We start from the raw sequence: 25,856 nt of genomic DNA on the forward strand, positions 1-25,856 counted from the left end.
TTCTTTAGTTTATATGAGGAGGCTGCACTAAAGGGCCTGTTGAGGTGGTTTGAACATGACTGAAGAGGTGTTCCAGGTCTGGATATGATGGAGAGAATAAACAGTTAATCCCATCTGGCCTAAGAAGTCCTGCGGACCCCCCACGTGCTGCCACCGTGACCTGGACCTGCAGGCGGCAGTAAATGAAAGTATGGATGGCTGATAGGTTGATAGAGAACAATTATGACTGCTGATTCAGCAGTCTGAGTACTAATGGTCTGAGTTTACTTGTGGGTTTCCATTTGCAGTCTCCACTGACTCCCTCAGAGCAGCTTTCTTATGTAATGGATCTGCTTGCCTGCAGCTCAGTCATTACTTTTGAATGAGGCTTTTGACGGCTGGAGTAGCAGGAAAGCAGGCTATCTGACGGATCTACATGACTCTGCAAACAGGAAGTTAAATATACAAATTGTTCCTGCAGAGGATTTATGGCATTCCTGATCCACCATATGATGATACAAGAGCCACTAACATTACAATCTACACCGACGATGCTGGACTGTCAGACATTTCAAACTTTAACTTGAAAATACAAGTTAACTAGAAGATTGTCTTTGTTTAAACTTAGTGTTCTAGTTGTTTCAACATTGTTTTTTTAGTTGATTTAACTTCATACTTTGAGTTAAAACAAATTATTGTTTTATTTATCAATGCAAGAAAAACTTGTCTTATCCAAGTTAACCTACATACATGCATTGTTCTAACTCAGTTTCCAGTTAAAACAACTTGAATATGTTTATACTACTTTCCATTTCAAGTTAAGAGGATTTAAAAAAACAACAACAATATTTGTTTCTTTTTACCAGGAACACTAATTCTTGTTTACCACAAAAGTGTCTAATTATTTTTTGGTGAACACATGATTTATCTGCAGTGTATATTTAATAGGGATGAGTGAATACAACACAATCTGTTTCCTTACCCGGAACAGGGCGGGCTTAACCTGAACTTACTGGAAGTTAGTTATTTAAGCCTGAAATTATTATGAGTTAATCAGAAGTTGATATAGGAAACTTATAAAATTATAGAGCAACCTCAGAATTGAGCTTCAGAGCAACATTTTTGATTACAATATTAAGAAAACAATTTAAAATGTTATTAGAAAACAGATATTGACACATTTTACACTGATTATCTGTACTGGATACTCGTTTCAACCAAATACTCACTCAACCCTAATAATTAGTTGATTATGTCCATGTTTCAACTTTGTTTAACACAACAACCTGACCTGAACGATGGATTTAAAAAGAGGGCATGTTTTCTATACAGTTGAGCACAGTTCATTTATTTATTAAACATAGGTGGTAGAAACATAAAGCCTTGTTAACTTTAATATATATTAGGTCATATTATACAAATAATTTACAACATTGCAGTACATTAAAGAGAAAGAAAAGGCCACATTAAACTTAGTCACAACTAGTATTCAGAATGACTGTTGTGCATATACCGGATGTACGATCCCAAGCCATACATTTATTACATTATGAAAGACTTAACTTTGTACCTGTCATACAGTGAAACACACAGATACTCAAGTCAACAAAAATAAATTATTATTTTAAACACAGAACACAAGTCGAGGTTTTGCAGACAAAGTTGTTTTTTGTTGTCACTGTTGTTTCAGCTATTAGCAGAAGCAGGAACACCATGAGACAAACACACAGATCAGTGAATGAATACAGGACTGACCCCAAGTACGTGAAGACAGATTGCATTTGTTACACTCATGCCAGTAAGGATCTATGATAAGTTATTTCTTCTTTGTGTTTGCAATCTTCCTCTCAGTCTTGCTTCACGCCTCTGAATTCTAACAGCATTGTGGAAAACAACGAAAGAGATGTTTCGATTTAACTTTAAACTGTAAATCAAACACAAAAACCAAATCAAACAAAATACCAAACTGAAGACATAATTTCTGACTTTTTTCTGATGGGAATTTATGTGTCAATATTATTGACATTCTTTTGAGTAAAAATCAATAATGGAAGCAACTGTTAGTCACAGCCTTTCACACCGGCCCAAAAAAGTCAGAAAGATTCAGATCATTCAGTGTTTGGAAACATATGGAAAACATTTGGTTATTCTTCAAAAAGCAACTTTTTATGCAGCACTCAAAATGGTCATCACGTGTATTCAGCTATGAAACTAGAGCTAAATAATGTGACCAAGATTATATTATTAGTTCCAAGTTGATCTTATGGTTTGTGTCATTTCAGAATTTCTTTTCCTTTTTTGGGTTAGTTTTTTAAGCTCATCATAATCTTTATTTTTATTGACTTTCTGAATTTGGTTTTATTTTATAAAACGTCATCAACTCATTTTGACAAATCTAATCTAAACTTAATATCCACTTAACAGCTTTTTCCAGAGCTTCATTACTAAGGTGATGCTGTTGAAAGTCCTGAAATAGGAAGTAAGTGTAAGTGTAAGTGAGGAGATTTGATTTTCCTGTCAAACTACTGAACAATGAATAATTAAGTTAAACATCAGCTTACTTTTAGGCTTCAAATGTGTCCTAATTAGGGAAAGGGTTTAACTTTCTTTTTTATTAACTTTCACTTAGTTTAAGTTATCAATAACAATAATTGGTCATTACTTTAGCACTAGGGCTAAAATAAAATTAAAAAACAACAGATTGTATAAAGACATGATAAAGATCACAATCAACAGTTTTACTCTCAGAGCGAGACGGGTGAGGAATGTCAGAAATCTAAAAAGAATAAGTCACCAACAGAAGCTCAAACTGGACATGATTGCAAATATATTTTTAAGCCTACAATACCTATATCGCAACTTATCTTATTTTGTCAGGAGTTTGGTGACACAAATTTGAATTATCCAGCGAAAACTCTGAACTTATTGAAACTTCTTACGAATTACAGAATCCCCAAAGACCTCTGGGAACAGTGTAATAACTGCTTTATAATTCAATAAAACTTTAAATTAAGTTTACCATAAAAATCAAATTATTTTTCAACATAACAGGCCTGAAGAAATTAGCAGTCTTGCCCACTTTGAGCTTCCACAGAATATCGAGAGATTTCATTTTACTTTATCACATTTCTTTCCTCTCAAAACACTAACTAGGAAGACGACTTACTGTACATTCAATACATTAATTTACAATACATTATTTCTGTGTGCAACCAGTCGATTACAAACCCTACAGTGCTAATATAAATACACACTTTCTTCTTTGATGGTACTTCAGATGCATTTGACAGGGTTATTAACTGAATCAGGTTATGATTAAGGCACTATTAACTTTTTATGCCCAGATGTGAACAAACAGACAAATCACCTTTACTGATGATATTTTATATTTTATGGATTATTGCTTATAGATGAATAACTGTATGTACTGCAAGTGACCCCTGCTTGTTTTTCTGCAGCTTAAGCATTTCACAACACGACTTAACATTTCCAAACTCTACCCCAATCCTTAGCCTTGAATACATTATTCTTTTCAATTTCAATTATTTTAGGAGCGTTAAGCGTTGTATAGCATTTAAATATCATTATAAAGTCATGGATATGTAGTGAATACAGAATTATGTATTTGGCCCCAAACTGTTTCTGGCAGCAGTGTCCCAATAAACTCCCCCAAACAAATGTCCCAACCTGTTCTCATCCCCAACACGTCACATATGGAAACTTTGTCAACACCCTTGGCGTCACTTTTTTAACGCCCTGTGTACCCTCTAACCCTCTTTTTTTTTTTTTGCACATGTAGGGATTTGTGGTGAAGCTATCAATAATACATAATAAAATGTCCTGGGTAAAAGTCTAGTTTCTCACCCGCAAGTCCACCCCAACCAGCTCATTAATTCAGTCGCTACCAAACAGAGTTCCCACAATAAACGCGGAAAGGATATCCGCCAATTCACTCATTCATACTAAACAAAAGTTTGCAGCATAATCCCGCAACCATATGTGTATTCACATAGCGATCCGGCTTTCTGGACTCCAGCAGCTTGTCAGAAAAAGATCGTTACAGGTATCTGGCTATGGCCCTTCACAGAGACCTTGTTCTGGCTCTGTTACTACCAACGTTCCCGGCTCAGAGGCGGATCAAATCTGACCCATTTCTCCAGCTCCGTACCTTTCATACAGAGCAGCGAGCCGGCATATTGGCGTAGTAGTGTGAAAGTGGCTCTGAACTTTTAAGTTTTTATACTGAGCCTACTTTTAGCGTTGAACAACTCTGAAGGCTGCCGTGTGTGTTGGTACCAGAAGCTGAAGGACATGACAAAGCAGAGGTATTTGACGCCATCTATAGATTGTTAAGGTTAGGGCTAAGACATTGTCTTCCTACTTCCAGACAGTCATTACAGTATAGAGAACGATGCAGATACCAGCAATACTATAGGATTTAACCTATTTTTCATATTTGCTGATGACCACATTTCAGAAAGAGGGTTTAAATGAAATGTATTTTCCATATTCCCTTCAGACAATGACTGTTACCTTCAGCATACAAAACATGATTTACATTTAAATCTTAAGTCTGATTTCTTTCTGTCTTTCTGTTTCACTCTGTCCTTCAAAGTGCAAGTGGCTGCTGTTGGTGACCGCGGATGAAGTGGCATCTTGCTTTTGTTTAAGGGCCCTGAAAGGCCACGTCTAGAAGGTGTATATTATATACTAAAATGGAAGTAAGTAAATAAAAGAAATGTATGACCAGCCGACATTTTGTACCAATCACTGAAATTTCTGGTTACCTGGGATGCTTCCTACCACACACAAACTCAAATACAAACTGAAGTCACATGTAGTTCTCCCTTTTTGTAGTAAAAAATAATGTCAACATATATAAATAGTTTTTTTTTATTATCAAAACAAAAAAAGCTGGACTGATGGGGCATGTCAGTGTTTGATTAACCTCAGCTGGAAGGCTGTTTGGTGCTGGTGTTACACCGTAGGAAAGATTACACAAAGTAAACAAACTTGATCTGTAGCCACATGTCATGGGCAGCGTGTTGTTTGTGGTACTGAAGAGTGAGGACCACAGCAGCATCTTACCAGACCGAAGTGTCATTTGCAGTTACGTTTACCTGCTGTTTAATGTGCTGCAGCTAATTAGCTATCGTGCCTGAAAAATGTTATCGGTGAACTTTTCCCCAGAGACTGTTTGTTTGGTCGCTCGTCAAACAAGCTGCAGGTCAAGAAATGTGCTTGTGTTTGTAAGTTCGATAAGAAGCAGACTTGAGCATGAAGATAATGTAGGTTGTTGATGTTGTTCAGAGTCTGTGGCTCTGGTTGGCTCAATGTGACCGTCTTCTCTGCCAATAAAATAATGACATAACTGCTTTATGCAAGATTAGAATGGCTGTATTAAAATAAGAATCATCATTTACGCAGACGACCTGATAGTATTCGATTGAATTAATGCAAAACTACAGGGCACCACCCTGAAATCAAAAGTATAAAATATTATTTTCTACCTTCAGATTTCTCTTTTTTTTTCTAAGAACACAGGTGATTTACAGAGCAGATACATGTACAATGTATGCTGTAGCAGACAAACAAATGCTGTTTAATTTCATGCGGACTTTAAAGGTCTTTCCCCTGCTATCCTCTAACCAATTGACCAAACACACACATTCACACACATTAAAAGTGCACAGTTTAAAATCAACCTCACCATCTTGTGGAAATGTCTATGGCACATGAAACAGAAAATGACACATCTGCATGTGTAGTCGTCTGAAACACATGGAGATTGAAACTGATCAGGATTAAAGATTTATTTTATCAAAAATAGATCACAATTGAAGATTGTCAAAATAAACATGGCAACAATAACTGGAAATAAAATAAAAAGGAAAAGGAAAAGAAATCAAAATGCGTTTTTGCTTCCACACTGAAGTTCCCAGAGCACAGAAATCACTCACACTATTGCTTTTTCTTATTTTTGCATGAAAATGAGACAGTTATGACAAGCCTGAACTGAACCCTGCAGCTGATAATGAAGAATGTCCTCTAAGACGTCGCGATGGCTGTTGTAGGAAATATTAAGTGATGGTTAAATATTTGGGAATCTGACCAGGCTGACTGTAGTCTTTAGTCATAAGGACATTTCTGCACTCTCAAAGGAAATGCTGTATTATTATTGATGCACATACAGTATGCAAAATACATTAATTATCACAACTAATGCCCAGTCACAGATCATCAGTGCCTCTGTCAAAAATAAATCACCAGTGGCTGTTTTTATGTCTAAGCAAAGCAGAGTTACAACAAGATGTTAACAATGTTTTTAACGACTAGTACCAATAACAAGTTCAACATTTTAGGAAATATCTTTGTCACTTTCCGGCGGAGTCAAATAAACAGCAGGTTTTCCCATTCTTCCAATAAATGCCATCACCCCCAGGACTAGATTCTTGTCAGGGTGTGAAAAACTATGACACAGTATTTAGACCATCTCCTCACATAAAATTTCATTTCCATTTAAACCTAATAATAAAAATAATAATAGAAGTGACTTACAATTGCTATATATGTCAGAGGTCGCACGCCTCACCATAGGTATGTGTCTAATCCACTGCCCCATCACCACCACTCAAACTATGTTATGTTAACAAAGGAAGGTTAAAATCAAAGCAACTGCATTTGGTTGAAGATACTCAGACATTTTGTCTTTCATGTGAGATACTTCTTCAGTCTGACCTACTGGTAGGGAAACTCAGTAATTTAACCTCTGTGGGGTCGTCTGTGCGGTCAAGATGATCGCTGGTCTTGTAACAACAACAGTTGTTATGGTTGTTGGAGCCACCTGAGGCAAAGTCTGAACCACCATCGCTGGCATCTTCACCTGAGGCCAAAAGTGAATATTTGTTTAGTTTCCTGGGAAGTGATGAAAGGACAGCATTATAAGGGGTGTTGCAGACCTCCTCTCCTGTTAAGCAATGGGTTCTCAACCCAGATGTAAACGGCTTCTTTACACCTCTTTCAAACCACCCATCCTCTGTCCAAAATTTGCAACTGGTGGTCCTCAAAAGAGTGTTCTTTATCCTTCAGATGTAAGTAACCTGCTGAGTCTTGACCTGAGTTGACAAAATGTCTTTGAGTATCTTCAACCAAGTCCAGTTGCCCTTGATTTTTGACCTTCCTTGGATCACTATGACCTGGATGACTGAGAATCTTCACAGACATCTTGTATTAGGTTAAGCAGTTACTTTAAGACAGGCTGCCCCACTCCATTTATTCAATGGTAGGAAACCTCTGCAGTACATTATTGCCCTTAAATCAACAATTAATTCAAACAGTCACACTCGCTCACACAGTTTTTAGCAATTTCACAAATAAATTAAAATGTGCAAACAAAATCATGATCTCCACGCCGTTGGACGACATCTGATATTTAATAAAAAGGCCAATATTGGCTTCATAAATCTTCATCCCTAGTTAAATATGGTTCCCAATACATTTCCTTTAGCATCTTTTGCATTAATTCGGACTTCTCCAAGTTATTAAAATGTTAATTTAGAGAGCGTTTGGCTTTATTTAATTGCACCCGATAATTAGAGAGACATTTCGAAACTCAATCCAGATCTGATGACAGTGTTCAGATAACAGAGGGACGTCATTCAGGTGTTAAAGCTTCTGTCATTAATGAGCGGACACTGAGGTAGATGTTATCGATATAACAGATATACAGCATTTTTATCAGAAACATTCAAAATTATTAGAAGAAAATCAGATGTCAAATGTCTGCGAAAAATGCATTTCAACTGTCTTTTTTTTCACACCAACAATCTTCTTGTAGGGGCAGTTGTGTCTCTCATTTTTTAAAAGTGTTTTTGGCAGGCAGACATTTTCATCAGAGCTGCCCACTGGAGCTGCTTTTGTTTTTACCAAGGCAAAAATTAAAACAAGATAATTAAAACACATTAGCAAAAATGGTAATCAAAAATAATTCACATGGTTAACCAATTCCTCTCCATATAAAACATATACAGTATGATACTAAAAATATAGATTTAGCAACTAACTCCACCAGTCAAACAGAATTATTTGAATAAACTTGATATTGATGAGCTGCTGTTGTTGTTGTTGTTCAGACTAATGGTGCTGGGTTGAGCCGTCAACACAAAAGTCAAACATGTGTTCTTCTGTTTACATGCTCTACTTTCCAAGCATGCAATAATACGTTTTGGTTTGAATATGATATGCGACGTACAGACAGGACTTACAAGTTCTTTTTCTCTACAGCAAGAGGAGCAATCTCCCAAAAAACATCTACCAATGAATATATGGAGGACTCCGTTAGCCAGCAGACATGTTGTAAATATATGGAGTAGATGATTCAAGTAATGTTTTTCGTACCTCAGAGTCCCACTGTAGCTTTGCTCTGTGCAAAGATCTGTCAGGAGTCCTCTTGTAATGGAAAGGCGTCTCATAGCTCCGTGTTTCCTATGAGTGTCAGAGTTTGTGTCCAGAGTTTGTTTTAGTTCAACCTCATCAGAGGAAGAGTGAAGAAGAAGAGGGCTAGGGGGAAGCAGGGATGTTGTCCTCTTTTGGGTTGACAAGGCGCAGTGAAAGGGAAAAGCAAGGTGGAGGAGCGGCTCATCGTTCTTCCCCTGGAAAACAAAAGAGAAAACACACTGTTGCTGAATGAAAGAAAGAATATTACATTCATGAAGGAGACCTGTGTACATTGTGAGAGAGCTCCACACAAGAGTCGATAATTGTGACAAAAACAGAAGTTTAAAGGAAAGACATACATAGATTATTAAAAGAGAAAAAACTAATCTGGTCAAGGAAGCAGCATTAAAATGCCCGAGAGGCCTGGTGGGCCTGAATGTGATCTGCAGCTCATTGATAAAATCCTAAATTTGACAGGAAGCCAGCGTAACGTCAGCATCTGGGTAAAAAAAAATACTTTTTTTTGCTTTTACAAGAATACAAATGTTTGTTAATTAAAAATACCAGGACTGAATAAACGACTTGACCACTGAAGATCAACTTTGAGTCAGAAGTGCTGATATAAAATTGATTTGAGGTAAAAGCAAAAACAGTTTGTTGTAATCTAACCGGACATTATGTGACATCCGGGTACTTTTTCTCTTTAAGATAATTCTGCAACATAGCCACATTTTACAGGTGATGTGTTGTAAAGCACCTACAGGACAGTGCAACATGTCCTCATAGCTAAACAACAAAATAGCTGGATTGTCAACTGTCCAAAAACAAGACATGAGACCGTGGGAAAGTACGACATCTATGAATGTTCCCCAAAACGACATGTACGTTTTTTGTTACTTAATAATTGTTTTTCTAATAATATAGTTGTTTTTTATATTTTGGACAGTTAATTGACCTTTCTTCAAAGAAAACGTGTTGATTTAAGAGAGAAAGATTGAGAGACGGTAAATTGTCCACCTGCTTTTGATTTTTGGTAAGTGTATTCAGTGCTACTTCTAGTATCGTTAGAAGGCAAAATAACTGACTGTCTTCAACAAAGTTCAACCCTCTAGCATAATTTACTTTTCATGCAAATAAAACAAATGACCCCAGACCTTTTTCAATCTCTGAAGTCACTGAAATCCTGTGAAGCAATTGTGGAAGGTCTGGAACCTTCCAGGCTACAGATTTGCACATCTGATATCTAACATACAACGTAGAAAGACATCTGTATACTCCACTTTTTCCTTTCCCAGTCTCTCCATCTCGCGCGCGCACACACACACACACACACACACACACACACACACACACACACACACACACACACACACCCTCCAGTCATCTCAGTCACATGCTGAAGAAGCAGAGCCAAGGACTTGACAAACCAGCAGCCATCACTTCCTGTTTATTGTCCTCCAACATAGAGCTCACAACATCAACAAATGTTAAAGGATCACTACGGCCTGGACAACAGGGAGGCGAGGGCGGCCTGACCATCCGGGTATTCCTGCTGGGATACTGGACAAGCGGGTTGATAAACCACATCGTATTAAAATAGACAAAAATCAGAGAATCGCCCGTTTTGTATGTGTCTTGTTGATCAACAGGCCCAGACATGTCAATAAATCACACACTTGACATCTAAACATAATGAAACGGTTGAAATGTGGACGTAGGAGGGTGGCGCTGAAAAGCTGAGGGAGAAAAAAAGAAGTCACTTGAGGCAGGTCGTGCAAAGAGCCTCAAAGTGACACAGTAAGGTAACAGTTCCACAATGACACATTAATTTGACATCTTACTGTTTTTTTGTTTGATTAACGTAGAGACTAACCACGGGTCAGATCTGTTTCTGGGTTAATGAAACAAAAACTACTGAAATAAGAAATGGCCCTGTAAATTCAGCCTGCTGTAGCTCCTGTCTAGTTAAAATCATTCCTCCAACTGCTGCCGACCTTGCCTGCTGGTAAAGTCACCCTCTGACTAGTAGCCTACCACTAGGACTAGTATACTAATTACAGTATGTGATTAGATATTTTTCACAAGGCCAAAAGCAGAGGCCTGGTTCATTTTGTGATGTACTGTTGCATAAAATTCTCAATATTGCAGGAATAAAGGTCTCTAAAGAACAGAGCCCCCGACAAATGCTTTGTCCGGAGAGTGGGCTGTCCAGGGACAAATTCCCGGGCATTTTTTTGGCCCCAGACCACCCCTGCAGGGAGGACTTTGGTAATTATGAGGATGTGCAAATATGTGCCGGAAAATAGAAGAACAATGTTCATTTAGTTGTTGTTTTTGCACAGAAAATCCATCAAAAAAACAGAACCTGATGTATAAGCTGATTAATATCTTTCATACAGACCCTGAAATGTCTGCAGGGAGAATTTGTGAGTAATCATCCCTTTTAAATTAGTCATTTATAGTTTTTGAAATTGTTCCCTCAATTTGGCCATAGGCACCCTTGGATTACTTAATTTCTTCACTAGAATTAATAATTCATATCCTCTGAATGAAATGTTGCCCTCCTTTAACGGCCTCCTCCCTTTACTTTTCTGTAGAGCAACAGTACACTTTACATCATCTCAGCCCAGGACCATACGCAAGCAGAATTTAAATTGAGGGGATAAATAAGTAATTTGAGCTAAATTATTTGGTTGTTGAGCAGCTAACTGTCTTTTACATCTGTGACCTGACTGAACGAGAACTGTGTGTGTGTATTTTGCACATGATTATTTTAAAGTGTTTATGATAAACAGAAGCACAAAAACGTGTAACAAACTGAGCTGTTACCAGCTGGGGCCCTCTGAGATTAAACCCCCAGGGGCCACAGGAGGTTTGAATCCAGTTAGAAACTCTGTAGATTCACTGTATTGACCCAGTTTAGGTACGATATGGTGGGAAACTGTTTGCACCCACAGACAGCATAAACCTCTTGTACTGACAGGGCGTGATGACAACCCAGCAGCCGGAGAGTTGGACCAGAAACAGGAGCAGTGAAACCAGCTGGGTTCTGCATGTCATTTGTAAAATAATCCAGTGAAACTGCTCTCTGCAGTTTGTTGAGCTTCACTTCGCTCCAGCAGACACAAGGTATTATCAGCTGGCATCTTTAAGCATGGCTGCACATTTTCCATGAAGTAACCGCTAACAATAGCCTGTTCTCCAGGAAAGGGACATCAGAGGATATCAAGTACAATCAATATCGCAGTCACACAAACAGATGATGGTTTCATTTACTGAAGGACACTTACTGTACGAGGTGTGGAGATAATAACAAGTCTGTCAGTCAGTTCTGTTTCTCCAGGGGCCACTCGGGGCCACAAAGAAAGTGCATATTTAAAATGTTATTAAAAGTTCTTCTTGTTTCTTTGTTTGGATATTATATTATTCAAAACGATGTGAACCCGCCACTGTACTCTACAACCTTCAAACTATCAGATTGAATGTGGTTCATCCCTGTTGACATGAGGAATAATCCACAAACTGTGCAGTTATTGGAAAATAATAACTTGACCTTAATCAAACCCTAACCTGATGCTGACCCAACCTTAACCCGACCCTGAGGTGATCTAAACCTGATCTGTTACTAAATTGATTTGAACCTGCCAATGTCAAATCAAGAGATGTTTTTTTTTTCTATTTATTTTAATATCCAGCCTGCCTCTCACACACCTGCACACCAGACGTTACACATTAGCTGTGAGTTAAGTGCAATCTTCCAAAAGAAACAAAAGGGCAGGGCTTCATGTGTTGGAGCCACATTCATGCCTTTCAAGTGTCGATGAAAAGTAGCATAGACGAGCGTATTCTCGAGCGTCCACTGGAAGAAAAACTTCTACGATAGTTTATCAATGTTTCTAGTGACATTCTGATGTCAGCTGGCTCTAAGGAATACACAGTTTTGGTCTTCTTGGACCTTTCATTTGCTTTCAATACTGTTGATCATAATATTATGATAAATAGACTTCATGATCTGGTTGGGATGTCTGGATCAGTTTTAAAATGGTTTTCATCCTACCTTTCTGGTAGAAGTTTTAGTGTTTATGTAAATCAGATCATGTCTGAAACTGCAGGGTTGTCGTGTGGGGTACCTCAGGGTTCTGTCTGGGGACCCATCCTGTTCCTTTTGTATATATTTCCTCTTGGACAGATAATTAGTCAATTCAGTGACATCTCTTACCATCTGTATGCAGATGACATTCAATTGTACTGCTCGTTTAAGGAAACTGAGTTCCCATAAATAGTATTCTTTAACTAACTGCTTGACCAGTATCAAACAGTGGTTCTGTGACAACTTATTGCTTCTGAACTCAGAGAAAACAGATAAAGCAGCATATTGGTTACTTGGGCTCGTCCGTCCAACCGAGCCTCAGGAGTAAGGTGTTGTTTTTGACTCCGCGATGTCCTTGGAGTACCACTCTAAACAATTAGTCAGAAACTGTTTCTTCCAACTAAGGAATATTTCCAGATTACGAACACTGGTGTCAAAGTGTGAGTTGGAGATGATCATTCATGCTTGTATTTCCTCTCCTTTAGATTACTGTAACTCTAACTTTTTATTTGTTTGAGCAAGAAGGAGCTTTATCTTCTCCAGGCAGAACTCTGCTGCAAAGCTTTTAACTCACATTAACAAAAGAGCACACATCACACCTGTTTTAGCAGCACTTCACTGGTTACCAGTCCAGTATAGAATTCAATTATAATCCTGCTTCTCACTTTTACAGCCCTGCACGGTCAAGTTCCTCCCTACATCTCTGACTTGATACGGCTTCATACCCCGACCCTTCGTCTGAGGTCATCAGGTCAGAGGTTGTTAGTGGTTCCCTACACACATTTTAAAACCAGAGGGGATCAATCATTCCAAGCAGTGGCACCTAGGCTGTGGAATGCATTGCCTACCTTTCTACCTTGTGTGAATTCTGTTGATTCTTTTAAAAAGCAACTGAAGACTCTGCTACTCAAGCAGGTTTTTAGTTAGATGAGGGGTTTTTATAGTTTTTGTTCTGTTTTTCCATTTGTTTTTAAAAACATTTATGCATTGTATTTTACTTTGTTGTTTTGTATTGCATTTTATTGTAATTTGTATCTGTGAAAGGTGTAATACAAATAAACTTTACTTACTTACTATCATGAAGGTTTGTGGGCCCCTTTGGGATTTTGGGCCCTGAGCACGTGCCTGTAATCTGCCCCAGCAGAGGGCCTTTCATCATATTTTTTCCACATAGGGCCACCTTGGAGGGCCCTTTACCACTTTACCACACAAAGGGGCACTCTAGAGGCGCTGCATCACATAACACAAGGCATGATGGTTAGAAATGTCCAACTTCTACGGGCGCTGCAAAACGTCACCATGTCACATGACATTAAAAGCTGTGTGACGTTCTTATTTTAAGAACTTCTGACCCGTCTTCTCTTCTGAAGAGGATGCAGCTCACTTGTTACATGTGGCCTTCGTTTAGACTGTAGTTTTTAATTCCAACAAGAAAGCTCTAATTCATGAGTTTGTTATTGTAAAAGAAGTGATGCCCTTGTATGTTATATTTTCATATGACCTACAAGTTCTTGTCAGCTTTTACAGAGGAGCAACAGAAAGCATCCTGACTGGAAACATCACTAACATGGGATGTGCACGGCCCAGGACCGGAGGGCTCTGCAGCGGGTGATTCAAACTGCTCTGAAGATCATTGGTACCCATCTCCTGAGCATCAGTGATCTCGGTGAGCTGAGGTGCAGAGTCCGAAGGATACTAAAGGACCGTACCCACCCAGCCTCAGCCTGTTCCCCCTGCTGCCTTCTGGGAAGAGAGATATAGAAGTTTCTGCTGCCGCACCACCAGACTGCAGAGCAGCTTTTTCCCCCAAACTATCAGACTCTTAAACTCTAATTCATCCTCAGCATGCTCCACTGATGATAGTTTATTTCTGTTTATCATTTTTATAATTTATTCTATTTTAATGTATATTGTCTGCTATGTAGCAGACGGGAGTTCAATCTCACTCTAGAATCTGTTATACTGATATGGTGGCCCATTTTTTTACAGTAGCCTAGGCATATTCTCAAGTCAATGAAAAAAGAAATGAACAAAATCTTATCTGCACATATTCCATGTGTGACTACATCGATTTCATCTGCAACAAGAAAGGCAAATACTGCGAGGTCAGGCATTGTTGTAAGCTCACGCACTCTACAGGAAGTAGAACGTGTCCAGTGTTTTTATACCTCGTGCATGTAGTCGCCAGCAGCTCAAGTCCGCCGCTGTCATCTCAAACGCACCTACGGTCTGTCACCCTTACAATGAACTGCTCCAACCAGCAGGAGGCGCTGCAGCTTCAGAGCAGCTGAAACCAGCCAGCCTTCTGTCAGGATGAATTTCCTAATGATAGAAAAGAAAACAAACTCTCCTAGCCTGTCAGAATTCAGTATTCTCTCTTTTTGCTGTGCTAACAGTCAGAGTACTTATCTCTTAAAAACATTTTCTCCTGGTGGTGTGAACCTCCATCTGCTCACGCTGCGAGTACTTTTCACAAAGGGACTCTTGTTCCTGAATCACAGCAGCAGTGTGAACAGCTCAAACCGCTTCAGCATGGTGTTGTGAGGATGTTGTGATCCCGTCACTCTGGCGACCACAGCTCAGCAGCTGCTGTCACTGACAGTCTAATGTTGCGCCTGTCAAGGCCTCGTGACTGTCATCCATCAAGTGTAAGTGACAAACGTGTCTTTAAATAAGACGGACCTTCCACCTGAGCAAACGTGTCACATGTGGCTGCATGGAGACTCGCTTAAATCACAGCTATACTGTATCAATAACTTAGAGCTTCTCTATGAATTACTCATTACACAGAGGAAGTGGCTGTGCTGGCTCTCAGTGCAGATTCTCAGCTGTACACCAGATGGAGACAGATTTTTGTTCTGTGAAATCTTAGTTGCAAATCAAGTTTGTGCATCAAACAGTATGTCACACAAAGACAATCTTTAATGTTTTAATTGTCTGTATATATTATATTATAGATAGATAGGAAGTTGCAACAGGCATTTTACACTATTATCTGATGTTATATATACTAAAGGACTAATTAAAAAAAAAATCAAAAGATGAATCTATTGTGACAATAATTGCTAGTTGGCCTCCAGAATCAAATTCAAGTCCCTGATGCTGCATACAGAGCTGCTCCTGGGTCTGCACCATCTACCTACACTCCATAATCCAAGCCTACGTTCCTTCTGGGCCTCTACGCTCCTCCAACAAACGCCGCCTGGCTCTGCCATCCCTTCACACAACTCAACCTCAGTCCCTGTTCTCTTCTGTGACACCTCGATGGTGGAACGAGCTTGGAACGAGAGGACTTATATCAGTATAAGTTTATTGAATAGGGTAAACCCCTTGAGATGAACCAAAATAATGTGATGTCTGTCTCCACCGTCCTGTGTTTCACTTTAACGCCCTCCCTCCATCTTTACCTCCATGCTGCCTTTTTGTCTTTCATGAAGTGGAAAAAGGAGTGGGCTGGGTGCAGGTCAGGTGGAGGTGGTGGGGGGGCCACTGTAACTGGCTGCAGGGCACTTGAGGCTTCAGGACAGATTCCCTCAACAGTGAGAAAGACGCTAACAATAGCTGTCAGAGTGTAACTCTTCCCCGTCAACAGCAGCAGTGTCATCCAAGGGGAAACCTGTTTACCTCCTCCTGCACCGGCTGCATATGTTCAGAGAGGACATGCAGGACAGGAGGAGGGGGAGGGGGGTGGTGACTTCACAGGAAGAGACTCTGACCAAAAACCCTCCTGGGGCGACACAGTCAGTTAGCATGAAGCCTGTTTGAGCTGTCGTGTCTCCTGCTCTCAGTCTGACATGAGCTGCTGCGTTATGTAACATGGAGGATGTGTGGTGGATGAGCGGCCTGGGGTTCACACAACACGCTCTAAACCTGATTTATCTTCCTCCACGCCACCGTCACACTCTGCTGGTAGCGACGGGGAGAAACTCACAAACAAACAAGCAAACAAACAAAACAGCTGACCAGCAGGAAACGTCTGTGATGTTCTTATCCTGCAGACGGAGGTCGAGGTGGATGGTCCAGATCAGGACACCAGAGACCGCTGTGTTACTGTTAGTTTTAGATTACTAAACACTTTGGTTAAAGTTAAATATTGATGATGGTTGGTGTCACTCAAACTAAATGATGGTGTATAAATCCAAAGGGCTTCAGCTTTGAGTGCAATGAAAATGTTTCTAATGTTTTCTCATTTTAAAGAAAGGGAAGTTCTGAATTCAAAGAGGATTCGTCTCTTTCATCCAGCTGCAGCCAAGAGAATATATCTGACCCACAAGAGTGAACTGAATATATCTGAACCACCAGCTGGAGTGTCCTCCAACAGCTGCAGAGAGCAGACTTCCTGCAGCAGATGCTGCCACCTGCAGGCTCACAGGAGCACTGCTGCTGTGTGACACTCATTTAAATATACACTCATCTAAAGGATTATTAGAATTTCTCATTAATGCAATCATCTAATCAACCAATCACATGGCAGTTGCTTCAATGCATTTAGGGGTGTGGTCCTGGTCAAGACAATCTCCTGAACTCCAAACTGAATGTCAGAATGGGAAAGAAAGGTGATTTAAGCAATTTTGAGCGTGGCATGGTTGTTGGTGCCAGACGGGCCGGTCTGAGTATTTCACAATCTGCTCAGTTACTGGGATTTTCACGCACAACCATTTCTAGGGTTTACAAAGAATGGTGTGAAAAGGGAAAAACATCCAGTATGCTGCAGTCCTGTGGGCGAAAATGCCTCGTTGATGCTAGAGGTCAGAGGAGAATGGGCCGACCGATTCAAGCTGATAGAAGAGCAACTTTGACTGAAATAAGCACTCGTTACAACCGAGGTATGCGGCAAAGCATTTGTGAAGCCACAACACGCACAACCTTGAGGCGGATGGGCTACAACAGCAGAAGACCCCACCGGGTACCACTCATCTCCACTACAAATAGGAAGAAGAGGCCACAATTTGCAAGAGCTCACCAAAATTGGACAGTTGAAGACTGGAAAAATGTTGCCTGGTCTGATGAGTCTCGATTTCTGTTGAGACATTCAGATGGTAGAGTCAGAATTTGGCGTAAACAGAATGAGAACATGGATCCATCATGCCTTGTTACCACTGTGCAGGCTGGTGGTGGTGGTGTAATGGTGTGGGGGATGTTTTCTTGGCACACTTTAGGCCCCTTAGTGCCAATTGGGCATGGTTTAAATGCCACGGCCTACCTGAGCATTGTTTCTGACCATGTCCATCCCTTTATGGCCACCATGTACCCATCCTCTGATGGCTACTTCCAGCAGGATAATGCACCATGTCACAAAGCTCCAATCATTTCAAATTGGTTTCTTGAACATGACAATGAGTTCACTGTACTAAAATGGCCCCCACAGTCACCAGATCTCAACCCAATAGAGCATCTTTGGGATGTGGTGGAACGGGAGCTTCGTGCCCTGGATGTGCATCCCACAAATCTCCATCAACTGCAAGATGCTATCCATCAATATGGGCCAACATTTCTAAAGAATGCTTTCAGCACCTTGTTGAATCAATGCCACGTAGAATTAAGGCAGTTCTGAAGGCGAAAGGGGGTCAAACACAGTATTAGGATGGTGTTCCTAATAATCCTTTAGGTGAGTGTATGTCAGCAGCATTTATACATTCTGATCCTTCTCAGTGAAGCCAAACATCAAATCTATTTTCTTTAAAGTATTAGCTTAGCATAACAAAAAAACACTGTATCAGAACGTGGATTCATAGTAGTTGTTAGTGTTCAGTCAGCGTGAGTGTTTTTAAAGATCTCTTCCTGTGTTGGGTTGGAAACAATACATTTTACATGTACTTGTTGAGACAACAGTTGTAGGTATCATTATTCTGCACAGCTGGATTACAAACCAGGCACAGCAGGAAACTCCATTAAGGAGATGAAGACTTTCAGGGGCCCCAAAGGCACACAGGGTCATTGTGTGGAAATGAATACTTAGTGGTAATTTGATAGAAACTGAAATGGTAAAGGCTCCAAGGTGACTCCTGCCTTGTTCCATAGCAGAGCCCTGTGTCACAATGTTGTTTTAATATTACCTAACATGGTGCATATTCTTAACTAATTTTTACCCACAGTAAGTTAATGAACAGAGAGGTAGGCTGGCTTGATTGGGCCCCCAGCAGTTTATTGTGGCCCCATCATTATGAACAAAATGCACCGATTCTACAGAGGCTCTCAGAGTCATTAGATTCAGGCAGTTTCATTAAGATTTCATCATTGAGTCTTAAAATCTGCTGATGTCTGATATTTTATGTATTTAATGACACTAAATAACAGTAATATAAGTCGTCTATCTTGAACAGCGATTTTAAGTTTATCATTATACTTATTATACTTATAGAATAATGTCCACTGTCTAAGGTACGTCAAACGAGCTTCACTGCACATGAGCGGCTCAGCAGCAAACAGCAGACAGACAGTTCTGCTGCCCCCTAGGGGACAACAATCAAAGAATGCAGCTTTAAATCAACATGTTTGTTTTGATCAATGTGGAAAATCATTAACTGTTTCTTCTAGCATTCTTTAACGCAGCTTCATTTGTCAACTGAAAATGACGTCAAATAAAAAATGTCTCTTGCTACTGACTGGTTAGAACAAAATAATCCTCCACCTCAGACAGACATGGAGACGTAATCAGATCGATTATCAGGCTCTAAAAAACTGCACACAGACACATAACAACAAAATGAATATGCTGATTTATTGTATTGAACATTAATGTGCAGGTTGAACTCACCTCTCTGTATGATGAGCCCTCTGCTGCTATGAATCTGATGGTCGTCTGAGTTGAAGAGTCGTCCGTCCTTCTGTCCGTCTGTGTGTTGATGATCCAGCAGTTAAACTCCATTCGGCCTCCGTCCATCAATCCATCAGCTAATAATCCAACCCACAGGACGATGAACATGTGACCTTCACTGTTAAAAAACGTCGTCTGGGACCATTTTTATTCCCTCAGTTTGTTAACAATTCTCCTTTTTTTCCCATCAGGTTTGGTTAGGCGATTCGTCTCTGGAGTCCAGATGAGTTTGGTGCTATAATGACGGAGCTAATTATGGAAACCTCAAACCCAACAGGGGACCTGTTTTGTTTTTTTTATACTGCGCAATAGAGTATAGAGTTCTTAATCTAACAAGGACTGTTTGCACAATATCGGGGCAAGTGCTAAAATATTGATCTATTCAGACAAATCAGTTGAGATTCTTATAGATAAAACATCAGAGCTCAAAACATCAGCACACCAATACCACCTGATATCAGAGGTATCAGTCCTGGTATCAGCGTTACTATGGAAGCAAATAAATGCCAACATTTTAATTGTAGTCTAACTGAATATCAACTAATGTTGACATTCAAATACCACTGAATTTATGGCATTGAAAACTTTTACTTTGAAAATGCATCTAATGAGTTTAAATAATTTGAATTATCTTTAAGTTTTGCTGTTTCAAAAACGGAAATCAAAACGGAAATTTGAACATCTGCAATGTGCACTTCATCTACAGAAGTTCACACGGAATTGAAGATGTTCAAATTTCCATTTTTCTAAACACATTTTAGTTCTAGATAGCAATAGCAATCTCGTCTTTCAGTCATATAACATGATCTACATCAGCATATTGAAATTGACTACTCAGTAGCCAAGATTTGAATGTTTGAATTTTTTGTGTTCAATAAACTTCAATAAAGTTTTTTTGAGTATTGGAACTGAATTTCCTGAATTGGGAATTATCGTTATAAACAACGGAATGAATAATTAATTGTGAAATGTAATCACAATTTAAAACATTCCAATTTTGGCATTGTTTTGCGTCCATACTTGGCTGAAATGTAAATCAAAAAGTAACCGATAATAAATCTGTCTTATTGGCCAAATGTGTAGGTATTTTTCTACATCCTAAGATTTTCATTTAAAGGTAATTTTGCTTATTCCAGTGAGCTTTGCTGTTCAAACTTTATTGTTTCTCTCGTGTTTTATGTTAATGTTAAATATCCTGGCTCAACACTTAAATGCAAAACAAATATTTGTTTATATAAAAACTTAATATAAGCTGAGATATTTAGTTTTCCTCAGATATCAGTGTCTGTATAGTCCAAATCTGCCAGAAAAATCTTTATCTTTTGAGCTCTAAAACATCCAAAACATTATCTTTTTCTTTTAAAATCTCACTTTGGGCTCTGGGAACTTGTGATTGACTTGTTTATTTTTGAATTATTTAAGCCAATAATAACTGATAATTAGAATAATGGTTGGTTGCAGCCCAGTTCGGTGGATCACATTTTCTGTAAGGTGCAAGGTCAACAGGTCAAACACCTGTAATGTGTTATATTCGATCATTTTTACTGTTGAAGGCTGAAGTCACTCGATAGATTCAGCTGGTGAAATCAAACAACATGGAGGCTTCCACAACATGGTGGTTTTCTGGCCTGGCTGAGCCACGTCTCTACAGCTTCAGCTTCCTTTCATTCCTGTGGCAGACAATACAGAAATGTCTGGAAGGTTGCTATAGAAACTGCATCCACTTAGGAGATGCAGGGCCCCTTTTCATCCACACAGTGGAGCTCTTGGTTTGGAAAAGCTGCACCTGATTTCATCATCATTTTACAAATAGGCTCGAGTGGAGGATTTAACCTTTATTTAATTTAAGCCTGCAAAATTTGAATCTGCATGTCAACAGCAGGGTGAACGTGTCTTACACCGGTTATAGAATAGTGGTTAAAATAAATTCTGGCATTAAAGTCGTTTAATTTTAGAATAATTGATTCCTTCAGCCTGCTGCACATCATCTGATCCACCACTGGGCTCCATCCAGCCTGAATGGAAAATACACAAGGGTGAAATAACAGGTGTATGTGTGCATGTGTGTGCGTGCTTGTGTGTGTGTGTTGGCGGGATCATAATAAAAACAGCCACCAGCTCCTGCTTCCTCCTTCTTCAGTCTGTAAATTTAGATTTCATTGGTCCTGTGTTGTGTCTCTGCTTCAGATAAACAGAAAAGCAAATGTAAACTTTAAACCTGCATTATTACGATAATAAATTACTCATATACTAAGAGAAACATTAATAATAATAATAATAAAGTGCTACAACTGGCTAAAGGCTGATCATTTCAAAGCGTTTCCCCCGGCTCATGACGCGCATAATGGAAGACTGTTTGGTTTCGGGGAAGGGGGAGAGAGTTCCCTTATAATCCATCCACTGTGGTGATTTAAATGAATCCCTTTGATGGCATAAATGAGGAGCTCGCCAGTCTAAACTCAAACCAGAGCGCAGGATGTTTGGGATGGCACTGAAAGGTTCCCTCAGCGCGCCACTGGTGCGTAATTGTGGGTCAAAATCAAACATCGGTGAGCTTCCCGGTGTAGGCTTTGTGCGGGCTGCAGTTGGTGTATTTGATGGAGTCCGCGTCCTCGCTGTCCAGGAAGTCGGACTTGGACAGAGACGGCTTGCTGTCGCTCTTCTTGAACTCCCCAAACTGCGGCTGCTGCTGGCCACAGGTCACATGCGTGTACTGGAACTGCTCCTCGTGCTCCGTCTCCCGGTGGTAGAAGTAGTTGAAGTTGGAGACGATGACGGGCACCGGGAGCGCGATGGTCAACACTCCGGCGATTGCGCACAGGGAGCCGACGATTTTACCCCCGATGGTAACAGGACACATGTCCCCGTAGCCCACCGTTGTCATAGACACCACCGCCCACCAGAACGCGTCCGGGATACTGCTGAAGCCCGACTCTGGGTCGTCGGTCTCCGCGAAATACACCGCGCTGGAGAAGAGGATGACCCCTATGAAGAGGAAGAATATAAGCAGTCCCAGCTCCCTCATGCTGGCCTGCAGGGTCTTCCCGAGGATCTGGAGTCCCTTGGAGTGTCTGGAGAGCTTGAAGATCCGGAAAACCCGGACCAGGCGGATGACCCTGAGGATGGCCAGCGACATGGCCTGCTGTCCGTTCCCCTGGTGCTCTGCTAACTCCAGCCCCAGCGTGATGAAGTAGGGCATGATGGCCACGATGTCGATGGTGTTCATGATGTTCTTAAAGAACGCGGGTTTGCTCGGACAGGCGAGGAACCTGACCAGCAGCTCGAAGGAGAACCAGATGATGCAGAGCGTCTCCACGATGAAAAACGGGTCTGTGAACGGGTTTGGCTTCTTTGCGCGCGCGGTGCCGTTCACCGCCAGCTTCTCGTCAAACGTTCTGGCTTCCTCCCTGAACTCGGGTAAAGTCTCCAAGCAGAAAATCACAATAGAGATGAGGATCACCAGCACGGAAACTATCGCGATCCCCCTGGCGGGTCCGGAGCTCTCCGGGTACTCGAACAGGAGCCAAACCTGCCGCTGGAACTCGCTGTCGGGCAGCGGGCGCTCTTCCTCTTTAATAAACCCCTCATCCTCCTTAAAATTCTCAATCACCTCCTCTCCCAGTTCGTAAAATTTAATCTCCTCCATGAAAATGTCCACTGGCACGTTGACGGGTCGCCGGAGTCTGCCCCCGGACTGGTAGTAGTAGAGGATGGCATCGAAGCTGGGTCTGTTCCTGTCGAAGAAATACTCGTTCCTCAGCGGGTCGAAGAAGCGCATCCTCTTGCGCGGGTCCCCCAGCAGGGTGGAGGGGAACTGGGCGAGTGTCTTCAGCTGCGTCTCGAAGCGCAGCCCGGAGATGTTGATGACCACCCGCTCGCAGCACTCCTGGTTCTCGACTCTCTCCGGGTCGTACACATCCTGGGCTGACAGCGCGGCCAGTGCCACAGTCTCATCCAGGTTCTCTCCGGGCACCACTGTCATTTTTCCCCCCCAGACAAGGGCGACGCTTCCCGCACCTCAGTCCTCTCTGTTCCCCCTCCGACACACCCGCGCGTATTTGGAAACCAGCTGAGCGTCTCCGCTTCTTTTCCTCTTCTGTCGGTGTGTCGGCGTCACGGCTGCGGGTGAGCAGGTTCTGCTGGCATTTTGTGCCCCCCCACCACGCTCACCTTTCCCGTCCACGCACTGCTGTAGTCTGGACTATCGGCTCGGCTGTCACATTCACTGCATCTTAAGCAGGCTTTGCCCTCCCCGAGCTGACGTGTGTGCGCACGCTCTCTCACTGAGGGGGAAATGAAAACACACATGCACGCACATATGCTCATAATGAATCTGATCCAGCTATTTAGGAGCAAACATGCACAAAATAATATCGATTTTCTGAGAGAAAAAATCAGGAAATTGGAGATATTGCGTGCACAGAAAGTGTTGTGCGTAATGAACCTGTTGTCTCCATTGTGGCACAGGCTCAAGGTTATCACCTGAGTGGTTGTTTATGGTGAAATATGATGCGATATTTGCAAATATGAGCATGCAGTTATAAATGAAGACAGGTTAATATTTGGAAACGTGAAAAGCGCGAGAAATTTCAGGCAAAAACATGCGATTTTCATGCAAATAAAATCGTCGTTTTTCATTCATAATTTGATCCTAAAGGAATACCTGTGGGTCAGGGGTTTGTCTTCCTCCATCTACCCATCCTTCTATCCACAAATGACACATTTATAAAGGGGAAATAGACAAAAAGAAGCTCTGCAATGTCACGCTGCAGCCGTTTCAAGACGAAACCTTGCTGACGTTTCCACAACAGCTCTGAATGCCGCTGAGCTGCTCCACAAGTTGAGCACGACTTGCAAGATCTGTCATGCCTCTGCAGGCATGTTGCATTGTGCATGAAAAACAAGAATGATAAAGAGAGCTTTATTATTTTCCCTGCTTTGCTATGAAATGTGAAGAGGCTGAGTTTGAAAGCAACAGCCTGTGTCTCTGAATGGAAGGTAAACACTGCTGCGCTGTGCAACAAGTAAAGAGCAAAAAAGAAAAGCTGATGATGGAAAAGAAGGAGAGTTTCTGGGCTGCAGCTCAAAGCAGTGACGTCTTTTCCTAAAATAGCTGGATTTCTCCCAGGGCTGCAGGAAAAGTTTCTTTTCCCATGGAATGGCTCGAGGGAGCTGCAGGGGAAAAAATGAAAAGATGACATGAAAAGAAAAATACGGATTTGTGTCTTCCAGCCAACAGAGATACAGTGAGAGTCATTCAGAAAGTGCAACTACAGGTGTTTAACAGAATACCAGGAAGTCTAAGTTTCACTTGAATGAAAACTTTAACTTAAATATGAACCGCAATAACACATTTACAGTGGAGACACATGCTGATAACTTTCAGTGGGAAATTTCAAGATAACTACCTGCCAATAATACAACAAACTGCCCCTCAGGTACAATAAAGATATACTTGATCTTTCACTAAAAAACTGTTGGTGGTACTTTTGGAAATGGAAACATGACATTGTTGTTAAATTGAAGTTACATTCAGTTTTTCATAAAATAAATATAATTCCACTTTTCTGTGTCACTATATTCAGCTTTAACACTACTTTCAAGAAACTCAAAAAGAAAAACATAAGGTTTCCCAGAATGCACTGGAAGCTGAGGTTGGCCCAAGGCTGAAAAAGGCTGCAGGTGAGGATATGCACAAATTTTCATCATTCTTTAAATAAAGACATGTGCAAAAATCATAAGTGCGATTTTAGGATTTTATTAAACTGTACAATGAAGAATGAATTTTAAAGAGCAGAACGCCACAGAGTGTAGATGCATTAAAGACATTTCACATTTTGAAAAGAGAAGTTGCAGGAGGTTTACTGATCTTCACTCTTCTCTGCACAATAGAAACAAGAGAACATGTGAACACGAGTCAATATGTCTGGCTGCATGTCCAACACTGGTGTATTTAGACTAGTTAAACCTGGATCAACATTTAGAGCCCGGAGTCTGTTTCTAAAGAGATTTATTAACCTTCATGCTACATGTGAGCAGAGAAAAAATTTACATTCACTCATTTGGCAGACAAAAATGGTTAATTCAGTCTCACTGCATGTAGATAGTTGTTGGTGCCGATGGATCGTTAGACCTGTTGTAGTTACAGAGGCAGTGAACGGAGAGGGTCTTTACATTTTACAGTGCAGCATTTCTAGACTGCTTTAAAAACATCTTCTCCCCATGAGTTAAGCTCATCATAATTCAGTCCCTGATAGTCTGACTCACGCTGAAATCCTGACTTCAGATGACCTCTGCAGTCTGGCACTACCTCATTTCCTGTCCCCTGTGAGATCATTGCCTGAAACACACTCACCGACACACACACCGGTTGCTAGTTTCATACTTGTAGCTGTGAGCTTTTTTAAATGCCACAGCGGTTCTCTGGTGGACTCTCTGTCAGCTCGGTGTCCCTGTTTTTGTCCAGGTTTTTGTTTTCTGTCAGACTGCAGGACGTCTGCTCGGCCTGGAGCACGGAAACACTCCATAACATCT

General features: G+C 40.8%; 1 protein-coding gene across 1 annotated transcript; it reads right to left on the bottom strand.

Annotated features, from left to right (window-relative positions):
• Positions 1–1,316: 1,316 nt before the first annotated feature.
• LOC119896060 (shaker-related potassium channel tsha2-like) lies at positions 1,317–23,702 on the bottom strand. Its single transcript, XM_038709540.1, has 2 exons — positions 19,263–23,702; positions 1,317–8,630 (listed from the first exon to the last, which is right to left on the bottom strand). The coding sequence occupies exon 1, from the start codon at positions 23,302–23,304 to the stop codon at positions 21,862–21,864; it is 1,443 nt and encodes a 480-aa protein (XP_038565468.1). The 5' UTR covers positions 23,305–23,702; the 3' UTR covers positions 1,317–8,630; positions 19,263–21,861.
• Between the last annotated feature and the right edge of the window lie 2,154 nt (positions 23,703–25,856).

This window comes from Micropterus salmoides, unplaced genomic scaffold (assembly GCF_014851395.1).
Source record: "Micropterus salmoides isolate LMB-PRFRI ecotype aquatic unplaced genomic scaffold, ASM1485139v1 Ms_hic_scaffold_9, whole genome shotgun sequence".
NCBI classification, from domain to species: domain Eukaryota; kingdom Metazoa; phylum Chordata; class Actinopteri; order Centrarchiformes; family Centrarchidae; genus Micropterus; species Micropterus salmoides.